Here is an 18,329-nt window from a genome sequence, read left to right as displayed (position 1 = left end):
AGTCACACACCTGCTGAGTGTCAAAAATAGGATCTGAATCCAGTTCTTTCTGACTTGAAATTTAACACACAACACCACGACACTGAAGCTAAGCCCGGGGAATGGGAAACAGCCTATCGTGCATCCCATGACCGACATGGGATAAGGCAGGGGTGGAAGTGAGAACAGAGTCAGGGGCCTGTTCTCTCCTCGAAGCTTCAGGTAACCTTAAGGATCGGCGCTCCCCAATCAGACTTGTTAGGTTGGGGTCTCCCAGAACGCCAGTCATGGCAGATCTCATTGGACTCTCTCTCTGCCTGGCTTTGGGGGCAATAAGGGCCAGTGAAAAGACCAAGGGCTTTGGAGTCAAAAAAGATGAATGGGAGCTCTAGCTCTAACTTAATCGCTGTATGTGACCCAGTTTCACTGTTTGTGAAATGGGGATATAATATTTGAATTACTTATTTCACGTGGTTTGTTGTGTGGTGAGGAAACTGCTTTAGAAAACTGAAAGCTGCTATAGAAATGTGAATTATTTTTTCTTAATATTTCTTTTCCCTTTGATATCTAACCAATGTCACCTGTGAGGGCAAGACAATATTTACCCTGAGCTCCCTCTGGTCCCTTGGACACGCCAGCTTTAAACCTGCCTGGAATTGTCTCATTTCGCCTCTCTGACCGTTCATGGCCCTTCTTCCCTCCTTCAAAATTCGGTCACAAACTCACTTCCTCCAAAAAGACTCATAATTTACCCCAATTCTGTGTCCCTGAATTAGGTACGGCCTTGTGACCTCAGCAGGCTCTGAGATTCACAGCTACCAGGGTGGGAATGGTTCAGCCTTCGCAATTTTCAGAAGAATAAACTAAGGGGCGGAGAGCGAGAGCCATTTGCTCAAGGTAATAGGGCAGGCAAAGCCCACACTCACATACAGGTCTCCTGACACTCAGGCCCATTCTTAAATCACATCAAGGGCTGCCTCTTCCATTCTGTAGGCTGTTTGCCAAGTCAGAACTTTAGGTTGGTGTGGGAGCAGTGGTTCGGTATTGTCTTACTAGGGGAGATCAGGTTAACAATTATGTTGAGGAGAGTTGTGTTTTTTTATCGGGAGGGAGGGAGGGGGAGAGAGAGAGAGAGAGAGAGAGAGAGAGAGAGAGAGAGAGAGAGAGAGAGAGAGAGAGAGAAATGAGAGAGACAGAGAGAGAGACAGAGACACAGAGACAGAGACAGAGAGAGAGAGACACAGAGAGAGAAATGAGAGAGACAGAGACAGAGAGAGAGAGAGAGAAGAGAGAGAGAGAGACAGAGAGAGACAGAGAGAGAGAGAGAAATGAGAGAGACAGAGAGAGACAGAGAGAGAGAGAGAGAAAGAGAGAGAAATGAGAGAGACAGAGAGAGACAGAGACACAGAGAGAGAAATGAGAGAGACAGAGAGAGAGAAATGAGAGAGACAGAGAGAGACAGAGACACAGAGACAGAGACAGAGAGAGAGAGACACAGAGAGAGAAATGAGAGAGACAGAGACAGAGAGAGAAATGAGAGAGGCAGAGAGAGAGAGAGAGACAAAGAGAGAGAAACAGAGAGAGAGAGAGAGACAGAGACAGAGAGACAGAGAGAGAGAAACAGAGAGAGAGACAGAGACAGAGAGACAGAGAGACACAGAGAAAGAGAGATGAAGAGAGACAGAGACACACAGGGGGAGAGTGAGAGATAGACACAGAAACAGATAGAGACAGAGAGAGAGAGAGACATGCAGACATGGAGGATGCTCTGATGCGCCTTTCCTAACTAACTCCTCGGAGCCTTCATCTGGAAGTCAGAATGCCTAGGGAAGCTACTCTCCTTCTCTGGGGACCTCAGCTTTCTCTTGGGTGCCATGAATCTCTGCCACAGAGATGTCTCACCTGGTTTTAATGCTTTCCTTCCTTCTTAAAGGAATAGCTCTGCTGCTGAAGTATGATGCTCACCTAAACTTGAGACCAGAATGGGCCCAAATCTGGCAGTGGAAAACACATGTATGTTATTTCAGAAGCAGGGCCTTCCACCAAGGGCTCTGCAGGAACTTTCTCCTCACAGTTGCTGAATATCAGCCAAAGGTACCAGAGCTCTATGGGACCTCTTGAGCCCCAAGAAAACACCCACTAATCAAAGCTGGAATAGCAGAGAACTGAGGAATCTCAGGGACCGATTGGTCCAGCCCATCCATGTGTGGGAAATTCCTCAGAAACATATGCAAACCATGGTCATCCAGCCTCTCCTTGAAGAGCTCCATTACTCTTGGACAGCCTAGGGTTCAAGCTCCTACTGGGTTTTCTGAGTTTCGTCTCTCTGGCTAGGGATGTCCGTTAGTGGTCTTGTTTTTAGCTCCTCTTCCCTAGTACCAAGTACCAGGCAGGACACACAACAACCCCTCAATGGAAGTGCATCCATTTAATTTTTGCACAGGAAACTTCAGATATTCATTGCTTTGGGAGCTGTCCCTGGCCTGGTGACACAGAAACACCATTGCCAACTACCGGGAATTCTCTGTGCTCAATCTTTTGGCCGGTACAACTGAACGCTTAATAAACATGTGTGTTAATAATATATTATTGTTGAACAGAAACTCTCAAGAAAAAGGCTACCCAATGTTTGCCTTTTTTTTTGAAGTTCCAGTGATTACTTAGCCTAGTGCTGCAACAAAGTAAAGGCTGGTTGACTGACTGAATGATCACCCAGGCACAACAGGCCCACAGAGCTGCATGTACTACAAAACTATTGCTTCCATCTCTATTGCTTTTTCTCCTACCAAAAGAAAGAGCCTTGCTACTTGCATGTAGTGAACCAGTCCAAACACCGTCACAGAATGGGCTTTCCTTACTTTTATGCTGCCTCTGGGTAGGCTCAGAATGAGAAAAAGACATGGTGCCCTCATGCTGCCTTTCTGTCCTATAAGTCAGCAGCCCTGATTTAAAAAAATTTTTTTAAAGCTTTTTATTTTCAAAACACATGCACGGATAATTTGACAACATTGACCCTTGCACAGACTTTTGTCCTTCCCCCCCACACCCTCCCCTAGATGGCAAAATATATGTTACATCCAATATGTATAAACATATTTACACAATTCTCTTGCTGCATAAGAAAAATCAGATAAAAAAAGGAAGGAAATGAGTAAGAAAACAAAATGCAAGTGAACAACAAAAAGAGTGAGATGTTGTGATCCATATTCAGTTCCCACAGTCCTCTTTCTGGGCATAGATCAGCCCTGATTTTTGATAAAATATGAAAAAATGGGAACTTTTCATGTCCATTCAGCACCTACCTCTTCCCACAAACACTCATAATCCTAAAATTGTCTTCCCCACCACAGATGCTGATCATGACCTCTAGAAACATTTTATCAGAATCTTGATTCCCATTTGTTCTCTTGATAGCCTCCTGTTTTCCCCCATTCCTCAGAGGCCCAAAGAAAGGCTCACTGTGAGAATATACTGCTGAATGGGAAGAACCCTTCCAACTCTCCCCCTGTCAAAAAAGATAACCATTCCTTCCTCCTTTACTTTCTCTGTCCCTTCCTCCTCTTCTCCACCACACAAGAAGAAAGAGCTCCTTGGAGTTTTCTGCAGAGCTTCCAGGTTTGCTTTGGTGTTTCTCAAATGCACACATCAAAGGAATGCTCTATTGGCTATCAACCATTCTTCCTAGGGTCCAATATCAGGCTCTGGAAGCTCTCCTCCCCCATCTCCATCTTTATTCCTGGGCTTCAATGCTTCCCAGAAAAAAGCTTTGGCCACCTGGTTCCTCCAGGATCCATTCAAATGAGCCTGGGTTCTTACATTCCAGGGCCCTTAAGATTTTTTGGACTGATGCAGCCATTTGGCAATTGGACAAGTTCTTGAGTCTGAGATCCAGATCTAGCTCGAGGCTGTGATGGTTCCTGGTGGACCCAGAGATTGGGCTGGACTTTCTCAGGGTCACGAGTCAGGCTCATTATCCTTCTCCTACACTGTGGCTGCCTTCCCTTCTGACCGATTACTTGGCTGACCAAGCCTATTGAAAGTCTCCTGCCAGTCCTGCCCTTCTTCTGGTCTTGCTTGGTCATGGGAGGAAGGGAAGTTTGGAGACCTGTCAGCACTAGGCAGCATTACTATCTGGTAGACTCCTGTTGCCTTAGCAACCTGCCAAAGATTCTGGTAGAAGCACATGGGATAAAAAAGAAGGACTTGGTTCTCTCTGTCCCCACTTCCCATTCAAGCACATGGACAGGCAGCCCAGGTGTTCCTAAAATGCCTTTATTCTCAGCTTCCCTTTCTCTTTAGTCAGCTCTTATTGATGGTTTGCTTTCCTCATGGAGCTTCTTAAAACACCTGGAAATCTTTGTTCTTCCCTGTTTCTTGGGCTCACTCTTTTGACCAGAGACCCTAAAATGAGGGCTAATGCATTGACAGAATGGCTTTGGGAAACCCTTCCTCTGGGGATGACTTTGGACATGGCCCAAAGAACAGGACATCTACGTTGGGTAATAGGGTATAAAAAAAAAAGGAATTTCATGCTCTTCCTGAATATCCATCATTAGGACTTGGCTTGCTACTATTTCCATAAGACCTCATTAAAATGAAAATAGTTTGTTGGGAAGCCATCAGCCAACCCCAGCCTTACTAGTTAAGCCCTCCTGGCTCCTACCAAAGCACACTACCCTCTAGCTTCTGTCTAGATCCTGAGTTTTCCCATCTCCCCATCCCTGGACACATTTCTCCCTGTACCTGGAGTGTTTGCATTCTTTCTTTCACCAGCTGAATCCCAATTCAGTCTTTAAAGCCCAATTTCCAGCAGCCAGATTGAATGACTTGATGTTTCCTGGACATGACATTTCATCTCCTTTTTACATCCCTGGGATGCTAACTCTCTTAGATCATTTCCTAAGCATAGCCTCTGACATGTGAACATTCTGGTCCTCCCAACCAATTCTGGTACATTGATTGTCTCCATCCTATCCCTAGAAGAATGTAAGCTGCTTGAAGGCAGCATCATTTATACTTTATAACCCAACACCTGGGCTTACAGCACTACACAGTGCCTGGCACATAATAAATGTCTGTTAAATTCAATCGAATTGGAAATCTCATGTCCTTTAGGAAGTCTTCTTTCTTCCTCATGGGCAACAACCATTTTCCCTTTCAGGTGTCACAGACAATATTGCTTTATAATCCCTTTTTGTTCGGTACTGATTTTTTTCCCAACCAGACTTGATTTCACAGGTATAGGAAACTTCCAGTAAGTAAACTTCCCCTACCAGGACTGGTCAGCATCTTATAAATCTCCCAGATGTCTAGGACAAAGCTTCTTAAATTTTGGATTTCAATCCCATATGGGTCATGTAATTGGGGGGGGTGTCACAAAATTATGACTTATCATCTATAAATAAATCACCTAAATGCCCAGAGTCATGTAAAAATTTCTTGGGTGAAAGAGTTGCAAGTGGAAAAAGTGGAAGAAGCCCTGGTCTAGAGCAGTGAGGGACTTGCTGGGCTCATCCAGATAATTTCTGTCAGAGGCAGGCCCTGAATCCAGGTCTACCCCATGAATAGAACTCTGAATCTGGAGTCAGAGAGATTTGAGTTCAAAACCATGGACACAAATTTAATAACTCTAGGCAAGTCACAACTCTGTCTCAGTTTCCTGATCTGAAAATGGGGATTATAATCGCCCCTACTCCCTAGAATTGTGAAGGTCAAATAATAACAGCACAGTGCCATGGAAAACACTATATAAATATTAGTTGTTGTTGTTATGGATTCCCCCAGTCTTTAGGTTATTCTGCCTCATGAGTATTATAACAAATGGAAGTTATGTGCATCTGCATTATCCCTCCATTTGACTAAAAGCTTCATGAGGGCAGAGATCTTGTTATTTAAACCTTGTGTCTTCCTATGAGCCTAATATAGTTCTCCATTCTGAGAAGAACCAAGTTTATTAGATTGAATAGTTGGAGAATGGCTGAATAGGTTATGATATATGAATGTAATGAATATTATTGTATTATAAAAAAGGATGAGCAAGCTAATTTCAGAAAATTCAGAAAGAATTACATGAACTGATGCTGAGTGAAGTGAGTAGAACCAAGAGAACATTGTATACAACAACAAGATTATATGATGATCAACTCTGATGGACTTGGCTCTTTTCAACAATAAGGTGATTCAGGTCAATTTTAATAAACTTGTGATGGAGAGAGCCATCTGCATCCAGAGAGAAAACTATGGGGATTGGTTGTGGATCACAAGTGTTTTCATCCTTTTTTGTTGTTGTTTGCTTGCTTTTTTCTTTTTCATTTTTTTCTTTTTGATCTGATTTTTCTTGTGCAGCATGATAAATGTGGAAATATGTTTAGAAGAATTGCATATGTTTAACCAATATTGGATTGTTTGCTGTCTGGGGTGGGGAAAACAGGAGGGAGGGAGAAAAAATCAGAACACAAGGTTTTGCAGGATGAATGTTGAAAACTATCTTTGCACCTATTTTGAAAGATAAAAAGCTATTATTATAAAAATGTTTGAAAAGATTCTGATTAGCTCACTGCCATCCTGGAGAATTATAGATTAGTGGGAAGTAAAGTGCTTTTTACTTTAGGTTTTTCCATTCATTCTTTGTGTGACTTCATGTCCTTTCTCTGGTCCTCAATTTTCCCACCATTCTTTTTTAAATTTTTCAAAATTTATTTTAAACTTAAGTACAGAATAGGATAAGGGAAAAAAATAACCATTGCCATGTGCACAGCAGAACCTGAGAGAGGATTCAAAATATAAAGCAATAAATTTCCATTTCAAGAAAGCCTACATAATAAATTCTACACTCTGTGTTTAGAGATATCCATCTTTTCCTTGTTTCCTTGTAGGTTTTCTTTTGTTCTCTGCTGTGCACTTTTTACTTTATTCTTTTTTTTCCCTTTCTCGCCTCATCCCAAAAAGGCTGAAATAATGTGTGTGTATGTGTGTGTACACATACACACACACACATAAATATATAACTACATATGTATATGCACAATTCATATACACACAAATGTATCTCTACATACATATATGTATGTATCTATTATCATACACATATATTCATATATATACATATACATACATATATATATATATATATATATATATATATATATACATATATATATATATATATATATATATATCTCTGTAAGGCCATACAATGCCTCTTTGTCCTCTGTTTCTCTGAAGATGGAGAACATCTCCCTTCATAAGTCCAAGTCTTTCCATATTTTCTTACTCCACCGAGTGATCATTTTTTATACCCCACAGAAATATTCCAATCTCATACTGTATGTTTTTTTTTAAATAGACTAAAATAATATTGACTAAGATGGCTGACATATAATGAATTTCCCCATCTTTCAAGTCCAGACTGGGACTCAATGATTTCTGAAGTCCTTTCTAGCTAGTAGTGAGGAATCATGGCATAGCAGGGTTTGCAAACCTTACGATGCTATGTAAATGCTAGCTATTAGGATGAATTTTAGAAGTTCTTGAGCTTAAGACCCAAGCTCAGCTTGGGGCTGTGAATAATTCCAGGGGGACCTGGGTGGTCAATTCTGAGAGCTTTGGTGATTGGTAGGAAAGATGGAGGGGAAAGGAGGAAAAGGATGATTTCAGGGTTAGATGACTTAACACCAACATAGCCACCTTTTGGATTGTGAATTTGAGAAACACCAAATCAGATCTGTTTTCTCTATCTGCCATATTGTCCCAGAGATTCTATAGAGAGCTCTATAGGGATTCTTTCTGCCCCTGCTGGCTTGTGTGTGGGTTTTGTTCTTTTTCATTTCTCTCTTCTTTCTTTTAATGGCAGGCGATAGAGGTGGAGACAGAGATGTTCCATATTTCCACCCACTCTGCTGATACAGTCTGGTGCCCAGAACCTTAAGCTGAGAAGAAGGACATAGAGGAAACCATTTGCTTCCCAGAGCCTCTAATTTCCCCAGTCACTGGAGCACCATGACCAGGTCATTACTACACAGTTTAGGATTAAAGGCAGTAGGTACAAGGGGCCAGGATCTATTGAAGGAATGGGTTTGATAGATACCCAGGAGGACAACACAAATAAAATTGATCTATCATCAAGACACAGTAAAAGAACAGCAAGGAACCTTGGGGCCATGTGGTCCAATCCATACCTGCACAATAATTCCCCCTACAAGACACCTGACAAATGGTCACTCAGTTAACCATTCCACAAATGGATAGCTCAAAAGTTAGACAATTTCCCCTAAGACAAGTCCAGATTTTCTTCTCTGGAACCCATTCTTCCACTGGAATTCCTAATGTTATATACTGATGTCAAACAGACCCAATCCTCCTTCATCATGACATCCCTACTAATGAAATTAGATACTGTATTTTCCTAAGTCTTCCCTTCTCCAGCAGTTCCTTTGAAAAATCTTACATGGGCATATTCTCTAGTCTATTCATCATACTAATCCTCCTCCTCTGGACACACTAGTTTGTCAATGTCCTTCCTACAATTTGGGGTCCAGAGCCGACCACAATCCTCTAGATGTGGTCCACCCATGGAAGGGTGCAAGAGATAGTCACTTCTTTAGTTCTTTGGCCTATGATCACAATAACCTTTTTTGGGAGAGGGGGTTCCTGTCACATCATTGATTCATATTGCCCCATGCAAAAATATCTTTTCTTCTTCAACCCTTTTCTCACAGGAACTGTTGTCCAGCCTTACGATGCTTCCCCATCCCTCTCTACTAGAGGTCTTTAAGGACCTTCAAAGGAAGAAAGGACAAAATAATTTATTAATACCTACTATATGCTAGGCACTTTGCTACTTTACAAATATCTCATTTTATCTTTAAAATGATCCTGGGAGGTAAATGTTATTATTACCACTATTTTACAGATGGGGAAAATGAGGAAGGAAAAGGTTAAATGATTTGTTCTGTATCACATAACTAGTGTCTGAGACTGTTTCTAAACTCATTGATTCAAGGTCCAGTGTTCAATGTCTTGCTTCAGTTAGCTACCTCCAAAGGGTGTATAACATTTGTGAGATAAGATATAGAGAGGATTCTTGCTTAAGGATGGGTTAGACAAGTCTAACCCATCTGAGGTCACTTCCAACACTGAGGTCATCTGATGCCATGACCCTATATTTGAAAAATTCCTGACTGTGGTTCTTTGAGTCCTCTGGAAGGGGAGAGAGAACCATACGAGATGGCCTGGGTCCTTTGCTTTCTTTGGACTATCTCAGTCATCTCACCAGCTCCCATAGTTTCAGTTATCATCTGTATGCAGATGCTTCTCAAACCTACATATCTGTTCTTCATAACTCTCTTGAGTTCCTATTGAACATCTCCACCTCAATATTTTCACAGGGATCGTTCAAACTCATCATGTCCAGAATTCTTTCTTTCCTTCTCAATCCACCCCTAGGTCAGGAAATTTCTCTGTTTCTATAAAGGGGACCATCATTCTCTGTACCTATATTTGTAATCCATGACTCTACTCTTCCTCATTGTCCCCTCAAAACCTCAGTGTTCTCCTCACTTCTCATCCACACTCACCCTATATATTCAATCTATGGTCAAGTATTCTTGCCTCTGTCTTTACAACATTTCTCACAGATAATCCTTTCTCTTCTTTGCTACTGCTACTTCTGTTATAGACCCTTATCACCTTTACAACCTGCCCACTTCCCATCTTTCTAGAATTAGAAACATTTTATTCTCTCCATATAGTCTGCAATCTAGCAACATCAGTCTTTTTATGTTCTTGATCATACTTCACATGGCACTCTTTGCCATTTCACTGGCTATTCCCATACCTAAAATGCTCATTCCCTTCTTTTCTGTCTCCTGGCTTCTTTCACGATTTAGCTGAAATCACACTGTCAGTTGGAGGCCTTTCCAAGTCTCCCCCCTGCTAGGGCCTTCCCTCTGAGATTACTGACTACTGTTCTGCATACTACTTGTATATTATTGGTGCTGTTCAGTTGTTTCAGTCATGTCCATTCAGTCCACTCCATTTGGGTTTTTCTTGGCAAAATTAGAAGGACGGTTTGTCATTTCCTTCTCTGGATCGTTTTCCAAATGAGGAAACCGAGGCAAACAGGATTAAATGATTTGCTCAGAATCACATAGTTCATAAGTGCCTGAGGCTGGATTTGAAGCCTCCTGACTCCAGCACCAATACACTGGGTTACTTGTATTTACATGGTATTTTTATTTCCTTTAGAATGTCAGCTCCTTGAATAGCACCCACTTAAATTTTTTTCTTTGTATCCCCAACATTTACCATAGCACTAGTGCTTAATAAATATTTTCCAATTGACAGACCACATCCCCTGTATTGTAATCAGTTGCTGAGTTTTGTCAGTTCCATTTCCCCGTCATCTCTAATATTCCTCCTCTTCTCTCCACTCATATCAAAATCACTCCAGTTCAGGTCCTCATCTCATCTCATCAGGGTTATTACAACATCTCCTGAAAGGTATCTTTGCATTCAGCTTCTCTTCTCCTTCAATCTAATCCCCAAACAACTGCCAAATTGATATTCCTAAAGCACAGGTTAAAGGAGAAAGCTTCAGGGCCAAAGGCAAAGGTGCCTTGGAGTGATTCCAAGAGCCATCATCCCCAGAAAGGTGACTTGGGTGCACCACAAATCTAAGGTCCACAGCTAGTACTCCATTTCATCTTTTTGAAAGGTCCATTTGAGCAGCCTATACATTAGTGCCTATCTCTCTCCTTCCTTAGAAAGTGGCAGCTTTTCCCTCTTTCTAGTGCCAGTCTTTGGGACTGACAGGCCTGGGAAGCTGCAGAAAGGACTGCCGGGACCCATCATTCTAGCTCAATTGATGTGTTCTCCCCCCCTCCGGGACCCTGGTTACATGGAGTCTACATTTACTTAAAACCCACCTGGCCCTGCAGAAATGTCACTCTGGGGGCAGATCCAGCTAACTACTAGGAACTAATAGCTAGGGAAAGGGGGGGGTCATGCAGTTAGGGATTTAATGTTCCCCAAGGGTGGGGGGTGGGGCAGGGCCAAGGATAGATGCACTTCATTTCTTTGAGATGTTGGGAATACAGACCATTTCTCTCTCTCTCCTTCCCTCCTTCCCTTCTTCCTTTTTTCTCTACCTCCTTCCCTCCCTCTCTTTCCCTTCCTCCCTTCTTTTCTCTCTCTCTCCTTCCCTCCTTCCCTCCTTCCCTCCTTCCCTCCTTCTCTCTCTCTCTTTCTCTCTCTCTCTCTCTCTCTCTCTCTCTCTCTCTCTCTCTCTCTCTCTCTCTCTCTCGGTTTTCTGTGTTTTGCAAAGTTTCTCAGTAACCAGTACCTTTGAGTAATAACAATTACTCAAGATGTGCCTCCCCCCCTCCCCCCATTCTGGGCAATCCTTTGCCCTTCAGTTCAGTATTTCTGCCTGCCTCCTTCCTCTCTCTTCTTTATCTTTCTACATCTCTAGTCCCAGAATCATTACAGATGGGGGAGAGGAAGAGTTCAGCCCACATATCATATCAAGATACAGTCTAATTGGACAGTTTGCCCTGGGGCAGTTCCTACCAAAGGGATGGTCAGCAAGGATACCCTTCTTCCCACTCGTAAGGTTTGTCCCAATTAGCCACGCACTCATTAGTCTAAATAAGACCCCCAAACTCCTCAGACTCCAATCAGGAGGAGAGGTTTGATCCCCATTCTGGGGAGGAATGACTTGACTTTTCCCAGACCTTACATATCCTTAAAATGCAGTTTCCTTTGTTCGAAGAAGGAATACTCCCGAGCCCTGTCAGTGGGGCATTGTTAGGTACAGTTAGAGCTCAAAGAAACTTTGTGGGTAATTTATTCTATTCCTCCTCCATTTGACAAATGGGAAACTGAGGCCCTGAGGGTAAGTGACTTGCACAAAGTCAAATGGATAATAAATGCCAGAGCTGAATTCAAACTCAATTCTCTGATTCTAAATATAGTGCCCTTTCCTTTCCACCTTCAGGAGCTAAACTGTATTTCTGGTATTGCAGACAGAGTACACTCGGTCATCTACTTTTTTGCATGATGTCTCCTGTGACACACATGTGTAAGGCACTGACCATGGATGAGGGATTGGTGTAGGGAGAGATTCAGTGTAGGGAGAGTGGCTCTGGGGCAAAGGGGGTGGTCAGTCTGAAGCATGGCAACAGTTTTTTTCTCTCTGTGTTTGAATTTAATCAACTCACTGGATGAATAAGCTTGTAATGTTGATCTCTGCGGTGCTGGGGTTATTACCATTGGTCAGTGGGTCCTGAAAGGGTTAACTCATCACTCCATTGTAAATACAAGATTGCTCTCTCTGAGATCAGGCTAATAGGACATGGCTATAATTGCGATGAACAGCTCTTTTAGGGTTTGGGCTTCTCAGAAAAGAGACCACTTTCTTCTCCCCTTCTTCCCACCGCACCCCATAAATGAAGGCTTTTTTTTGAAAAGGGAGCCTTGATAGGAGACATTTATACTAATTGGGGCTTAAAAGCCACCTCTGTCAAAATTTATAACAATAAACACACACTCTCTTTGTACCTCGTTAAATTAAAGAGCAAAAGAAATTAAACTAAAAAAAGGTTGACTTTACTTTCCTGATGAGAACCAGCCCCCCACCCCCATCCCTTCCCCCTAGCTTGGCTCTTGGCCCTCTCCAGGCAGAGGCTGGTCCTCCAACATGTGTCCCCCCCATCCTTACCTCTCTCAGCTCTTTAGCCACCTCCTTGAGCTCCTGCAGGATGCCCTCCAGCTGCCCGATGACCATCTTCATTCGCATCCGAATTCGTTCTCGCTCTCCACCACCACCACCGCCGCTGCCTCCACCGCCACCACTGGGGTTGTCACTGGCCTGCCCGTGGTCCTGGGCACTCCGGATGTTCATGCTTCACCACGCTGCCACGGGCCTGTCCATGCTGCTCTCCCTGGGCCTCGTGCTGCCACTGCCTCCTTGGAGCCCCTCTCAGCCAGGGAGATCTCCACATCTTAACGGCACCCCCCCCAGCTGCCCCAGCCCCAGCCCACACCCACCGGATCTCAGCCCAGGTCCCACTCCCTCCGCTCTTTCTCCTCTTCCTCCCTTGGTCTGGGGACTGCTCACCTGATGGGGCAGAGACTCCCAGAGGGAGGAGAATGAGCGCAGGAGACCGACCAGTAAGGGCAGAGTCCAGTGGAGAGGGGGGGCCAGTGAAGGGGTTAAAAGTTTCAGCTTTGCAGCCCTCAAGACTCAGCTGAAGGCTAAACAGGAGCAGGAGCCCAGCGCCGGGGCTTGGGGATATGTGTGTCTCCGGGATGGATTCTGTTGTCCACTTGCTGAAGTAGTGCCCCCCCACTCTGGTTCAGGGGGATGGCTGCCAGATTTGGGCTGGGGAATGGTTTCTGAGAGATCAAAAGGGAACAGGTCGTGCACTGTGATGTCCTTGGCCCTGGGATGTTGATGAGGAGGTGACAGCCACAGCCCCCAAACTCCTAGTCTGTCCTGGATTGGAAGTGGAAGAGGGGAAGCGCGGGATATCAGGACACAGGATCCCAGATGCAGCAGGGCCTACCCTCCGTTCTCCACACTGTTCTGAACAAGTAGGGGTTTCCCGAGGAGGACAGAGACACGGTCCCGAGTGACAGGGACGTCTTCGCCAGGGCAAGAAAAATGGGCAGGAGTTCCGGAGGTTTTCTGAAACTCCTCTTTCCCTCCACCTGTCCCCTCTGTTGGTTTGGCTTGGAAGGGGAGGGGAGGAGGACTGGGAAGTACAGAACTCTGCTGCAAGGGGGCAGCAGGAGAAGGGATCTAAGGCTTCACAGGCTCAAAGGAAGAAGCTGGAGGGGGACAATCCTACTGCACACCCCCATCTAGGCCTGGGGCCTAAGGAAGATCCCCCTCAATTGCAGATGGGCTGCCCTCCTGCTCTTCTCCCCCCCCTCCGAAATGAGTCTCCCCCTCTCCAATCCCTTTTCTCGTAGACCTTCCCCACCTCTTAGGCCCTCCTTCTGGGGTGGGCGGGGGAGGAGATCCCAAAGAGGACAACCCTAACTCGGGGCCTGTCCCAGCTCTCCCTTCCCTCCCCCTCCCCCAGGACTCACCAGCCAGGTCCGGGCGGCGCCAGAGCTGCCCTCGAAGTCAGGGCATGGGATGGACCCGGGGCCCACTTCGGGCCACTGGCTGAAAGATTGGGGGAGGGGAGGGGAGAGGGAGGTCGAGGCTGTGTCTAGCTCGCGTGTGTGTTCAAAGGGAGAGGAGCTGCTCGGACCAGTCCCCGCGTTTCTCTAAGCAGCGGCCAACAACTGGCCCAGCTGGAAGGGGGAGGGGGCGAAGAATTCCGTTCTCCAAGAAAGGAAAAAAAAAGCCAACAAAAATACCCCAGCTTTCAAATCCGGTCCAGGGCTAGGAACGAGTCTCCCGGCCCCTGCCTTTCAAGGCCCGGGAAAAACAAATCCCTTCAGCGATCATCCCCTGCCCCAAACTGGAGCACTGGGTCCGGACACAGACTCAAGCGCGGGCGGCGGAGGGAGAAGAAGCGCGGGGCAAGCCGCGGGGATGCTGGGGCCCGCAGGGAGTCAGCGGGAGCGCGGACCGCGGCGCGGGGCCGGGGCGCGAGGCCACAGGTGACCCGGACATTTCCGGCGGGGAACGGCAGGGGCGGCGGGGCCGGCGGGAAGCCCAGCAAGCGGCAGGCCCGTCCCGGGCGGAAGAGAGCCAAAGTCAGTAGGGAGCGAGCCTCTGGCGCCGCGCGGGATCCAGAATCCAACCGGAGGAATGGGCAGCCGCCGGGATCAGGCGAGGCCAGCTCCGGAAGCTTGGTCCCGGACCGTCGGCAGGCAACTGGGGTGGGCGATCGGGGGCGCTTCCGTGGGGCGGGGGGACCGGGGGTCGCCGCTGTGTCCCATCCCCCTTCGGATCCAGCTGCACCGCGCCACACAGCTCCTCGGCACCGGGGGCGCCGGTTCCGCGTCCTCTTCCTCTTGGGGGCCGTCCGCGTCCTCCTACTCCCGCCGGGCTCAGCGGGCTGCGGGGTGCGGGTGGGGGCGGGGAGGGGGTGGGAGAGAGCCTGGACCCGGGCGGAGGTGGGGATGGGGGGGGACGCACCCCGGCGCGCGCGCACACTCACAGCACACACACACACACGCACACACACACACACCACAGATCACAAACACGCGCGCACCCGAACACGCGCCCGCGGACACACACACACACACACACACACACACACACACACACAGTCACTGCGCGCCCTGCGCTGCGCTGCTCCGGGGGGCCCCAAGGGGAGCCCAGCGGAGGAGGGAACCCCTCTGGGGCTCTGTAGCCTCCTTTTGGGGTTTTAACTCCTCAACACCCTTAGGTTGTTAGCAGAGCCGATCTGGGTAACTCTGGATGCCTGGGTTCCCAGCCCATCCGCAAGGGAAGCCAGCCATGGGGCTGCGGGAACGGGAACTCGCTCCTCCTTCCACAGGAACGGCGTGCAGTGCCTTTCCAAATCCAAGAGAAGGAAGAGGAGGAGGAGGATGGGGAGAGCAGAATGGGATCTCTCCAGGCCTCTCAGTCCGCGGGCCGCTATCTTCCCTGTCCCCTGATTCTGGGGGGACGGGCACAGAACCGCGGTGCCAGGGAGCCGGCTTGGCAGGCGAGCGGACGGGCGGCTCTGCCTCCTGCTAGACTGGCAGCTCTGGGCGATGGCTCAGCTAAAGGCAGCCCAGCCTCTCTGCACTGTCAGAGAAGGGGGCCGGGCCGAGCCGAGCGGGGAACCTTTAAAGCGACACACACTGCTTCTGACCCCCGGTTTCCTCCCCACCAGGCTGGCGGTGGGTGGGAGGAAGGGAAGATTCTCGGCCCCGGTAGCCAATCTGATCAAATAATCGCCCAAGTAGTCTTAATGGAATCTGAGGGTCCGTCTATTCTCTCTCTTGCAGGTAACTGAATTTTAACTGGGGCCTTTTGGAGACAGTGCCCAAAAGAAGCAACCGTCAATGGTGGAATTCTAGATGTGCTAGTAAACTGGTAGGGGCTTTTGCATAAGCGTGCTCCTCGCGCTGCCCACAATCACACCAACTTGGAAGCAGCATCCAGGTGTCACGTACCTTACAGCCAGGAGAACTCGCTACAGTACAAATGGGTAACAACCTCAAGAGGTGTGGAGATATAGAATATAACTTTCTGAAAATCGTACTTGTTTTTTTATTTGATGGAGAGGTATGGTGGCCTGGTGGACAGGGAGCTGGCCATGGTACTAGAAAGACCTAGGTTTATATAGTCCTCTCTGACAGATACTGACCAGGAAGGAACAGGAATTTCTCTTTCTCCCTCTCTCCCTCCCCCTACCTCTCTCTCTCTCTCTCTCTCTCTCTCTCTCTCTTCTCTCTCTCTCTCTCTCTCTCTTCTTTTTAATGGACCCCTCTGGAAGGCTGGTGAAGTCAATGCACCACTTTTCAGAATAATGTTTTAAAATACATACAATGCATAAGATTCTAAGGGAACCCATCATAGTATAATATAGTTATTAAAATATTTAAAACACAGGGTCATTACATTTTAATTTCTGCTTAAGGACTCCTGTAGATTAAGACTATAAGTTGTCAAAGGTGCAACCCTCCATTAGGAAAAGAAGTTTCCTTATCTGTGAATTCCTTATCTCAATGAAGTCTCAGGTCAAGTTACTAATTTTTATTATTAAATTATTTTTATATATTTAATTTACAAAGCTGAAAGCTAAGTCTATGATATCCTGGAAGCTCCATTAAGACAACCCAGCCCAGTGCTCTGTCTCCAAGGGGTATTTCATCAATTTTAGAGTTTCTTTGTGTGTATGTATGTATGTACCTCAAGTTACCAGCCACAATACCAGGCATATAAAAAGGCACTAAATAAATACTTGTTGAACAAATGAATAATTTTCAAACAAGTTGGGGCAAGTCAGACAAGGGGGAATGGCTTTCATTTCATCAAGAGTTTGTCCTTAGTATTCTAACTACCCAATTTCAGAGGTTCCTCATCAGAAAATATAGGAGGAGAAAGAAATCCTGCATACCCAGAACTCTTTCCTGGTGCTGTTTTTTCTGATAAATCTGTTTTGTTTTCAAAGCTCAGCTTCTGTGCCACCTCTTCTATGAGGCCTCCCTTGATCATTTCTGTTGTTAATACAGTCTTCTATTTCATTTCACCTCATATTATCTATATAGTTATTTATGTATTAAGAGCCTTTGCCTAGACCATCTTTAAGATTCCTCAAACATAAAATCTCATGATCCTATGATTTATTCTTTAAACGCAGTGATTTTTTCCCCCACTAAGAAACACACAAAGAAATACAGTTTCTGTGGAAGCTCCTGTTAGGAAAATTGACCCCAAATTCAAGTCTATTTTCCCCACTAATACTAAGGGTTAGAGTCTTCCCTTTAGGGAAACATTCTCTATTTATGCATGGACTGGCAAAGCACTGGAATTATTCCTTAATTTACTCTCCCTGGCACTTGGGTCTGCCTATTCAAGATATCCAAGGTTGTTAGCAGTCAAGATGATGGAGGGACCTTAGAGTTTTTAAGATGATTGATTTAGAGATGGCTGGGACATTTGAGGTCATTTCACCAAACCTCTTCATTTAACAGATGAACAAATCCATGCCTATGAAGGCCTATGTCAAGGTCACGCAAGTAGTGTGACATCCAAGGTGGAATTTGAATCTAGGGTCTTCATTCCCCAACTAGTACTCTTTCCATTAGACCTTAATATACAAATCCATAATCCCAAACCATGGAAGGTCTCTGTGTTTATTAGTTTTTAAGGTCTCCATATCTCCAAGCTATACTCCCATTTGTTGTTTCCCATTCCTGTTATAAAGAACTAGATTATTATCTGTTTTCCATAATGTTAGGACTATGATGAATAGTTCTTTTGTGATTTTGTGACCCCATTTGGGATTTCCTTGGCAAAGATCCTGGAGTGGTTTGCTATTTCCTTCTCCAGCTCATTTTACAGATGAGGAAACTGAGGAAGACAGGGTCAAGGGATGTGCCCAGGGCCACAGAATGTGTTGGAGGCTAGATTTGAACTCAGGAAAATGAGTTTCTCTTACTCCAAGCCTGATGCACTCTATCCAATATGACACTTAGCTGTCCACAATTAGTAGAACAGTTGACTAATTATTACTTTGAAAAGTAGGGAATTTCTGATCGGGGGGATTCTGGGATTATAGCTCTTAAGGCTAGAAGGCACTTTAGAAGTTCTCTAGTTTAATCCCTTATTTTACAGTTAAAGAAACTTAATTCCAAATGGATAGAGCACCAGCCCTGAAGTCAAGAGGACCTGAGTTCAAATCTGGTCTCAGATACTTAACACGTCCTAG

At 45.7% G+C, this 18,329-nt stretch overlaps 1 protein-coding gene across 1 annotated transcript in view; it reads right to left on the bottom strand.

Moving 5' to 3' along the window:
* INSYN1 (inhibitory synaptic factor 1) overlaps positions 1 to 14,462 on the bottom strand; it is a 56,041-nt gene extending 41,579 nt beyond the window's left edge. The window contains exons 1-2 of the mRNA XM_051982323.1: positions 14,074 to 14,462; positions 12,698 to 13,474 (exon numbers count right to left, since the gene is read on the bottom strand). Coding sequence (XP_051838283.1) covers positions 12,698 to 12,880 — 183 coding nt within the window. The 5' untranslated portion in view covers positions 12,881 to 13,474; positions 14,074 to 14,462. The remainder of the gene's footprint in view (positions 1 to 12,697; positions 13,475 to 14,073) is intronic.
* Positions 14,463 to 18,329: the final 3,867 nt, after the last annotated feature.

The sequence above is a fragment of the Antechinus flavipes genome, chromosome 2 (assembly GCF_016432865.1).
Source record: "Antechinus flavipes isolate AdamAnt ecotype Samford, QLD, Australia chromosome 2, AdamAnt_v2, whole genome shotgun sequence".
Lineage (NCBI taxonomy): Eukaryota > Metazoa > Chordata > Mammalia > Dasyuromorphia > Dasyuridae > Antechinus > Antechinus flavipes.
The sequence above is the reverse complement of the archived record's forward strand: the minus strand, read 5'-3'. Positions and strand labels throughout refer to the sequence as shown.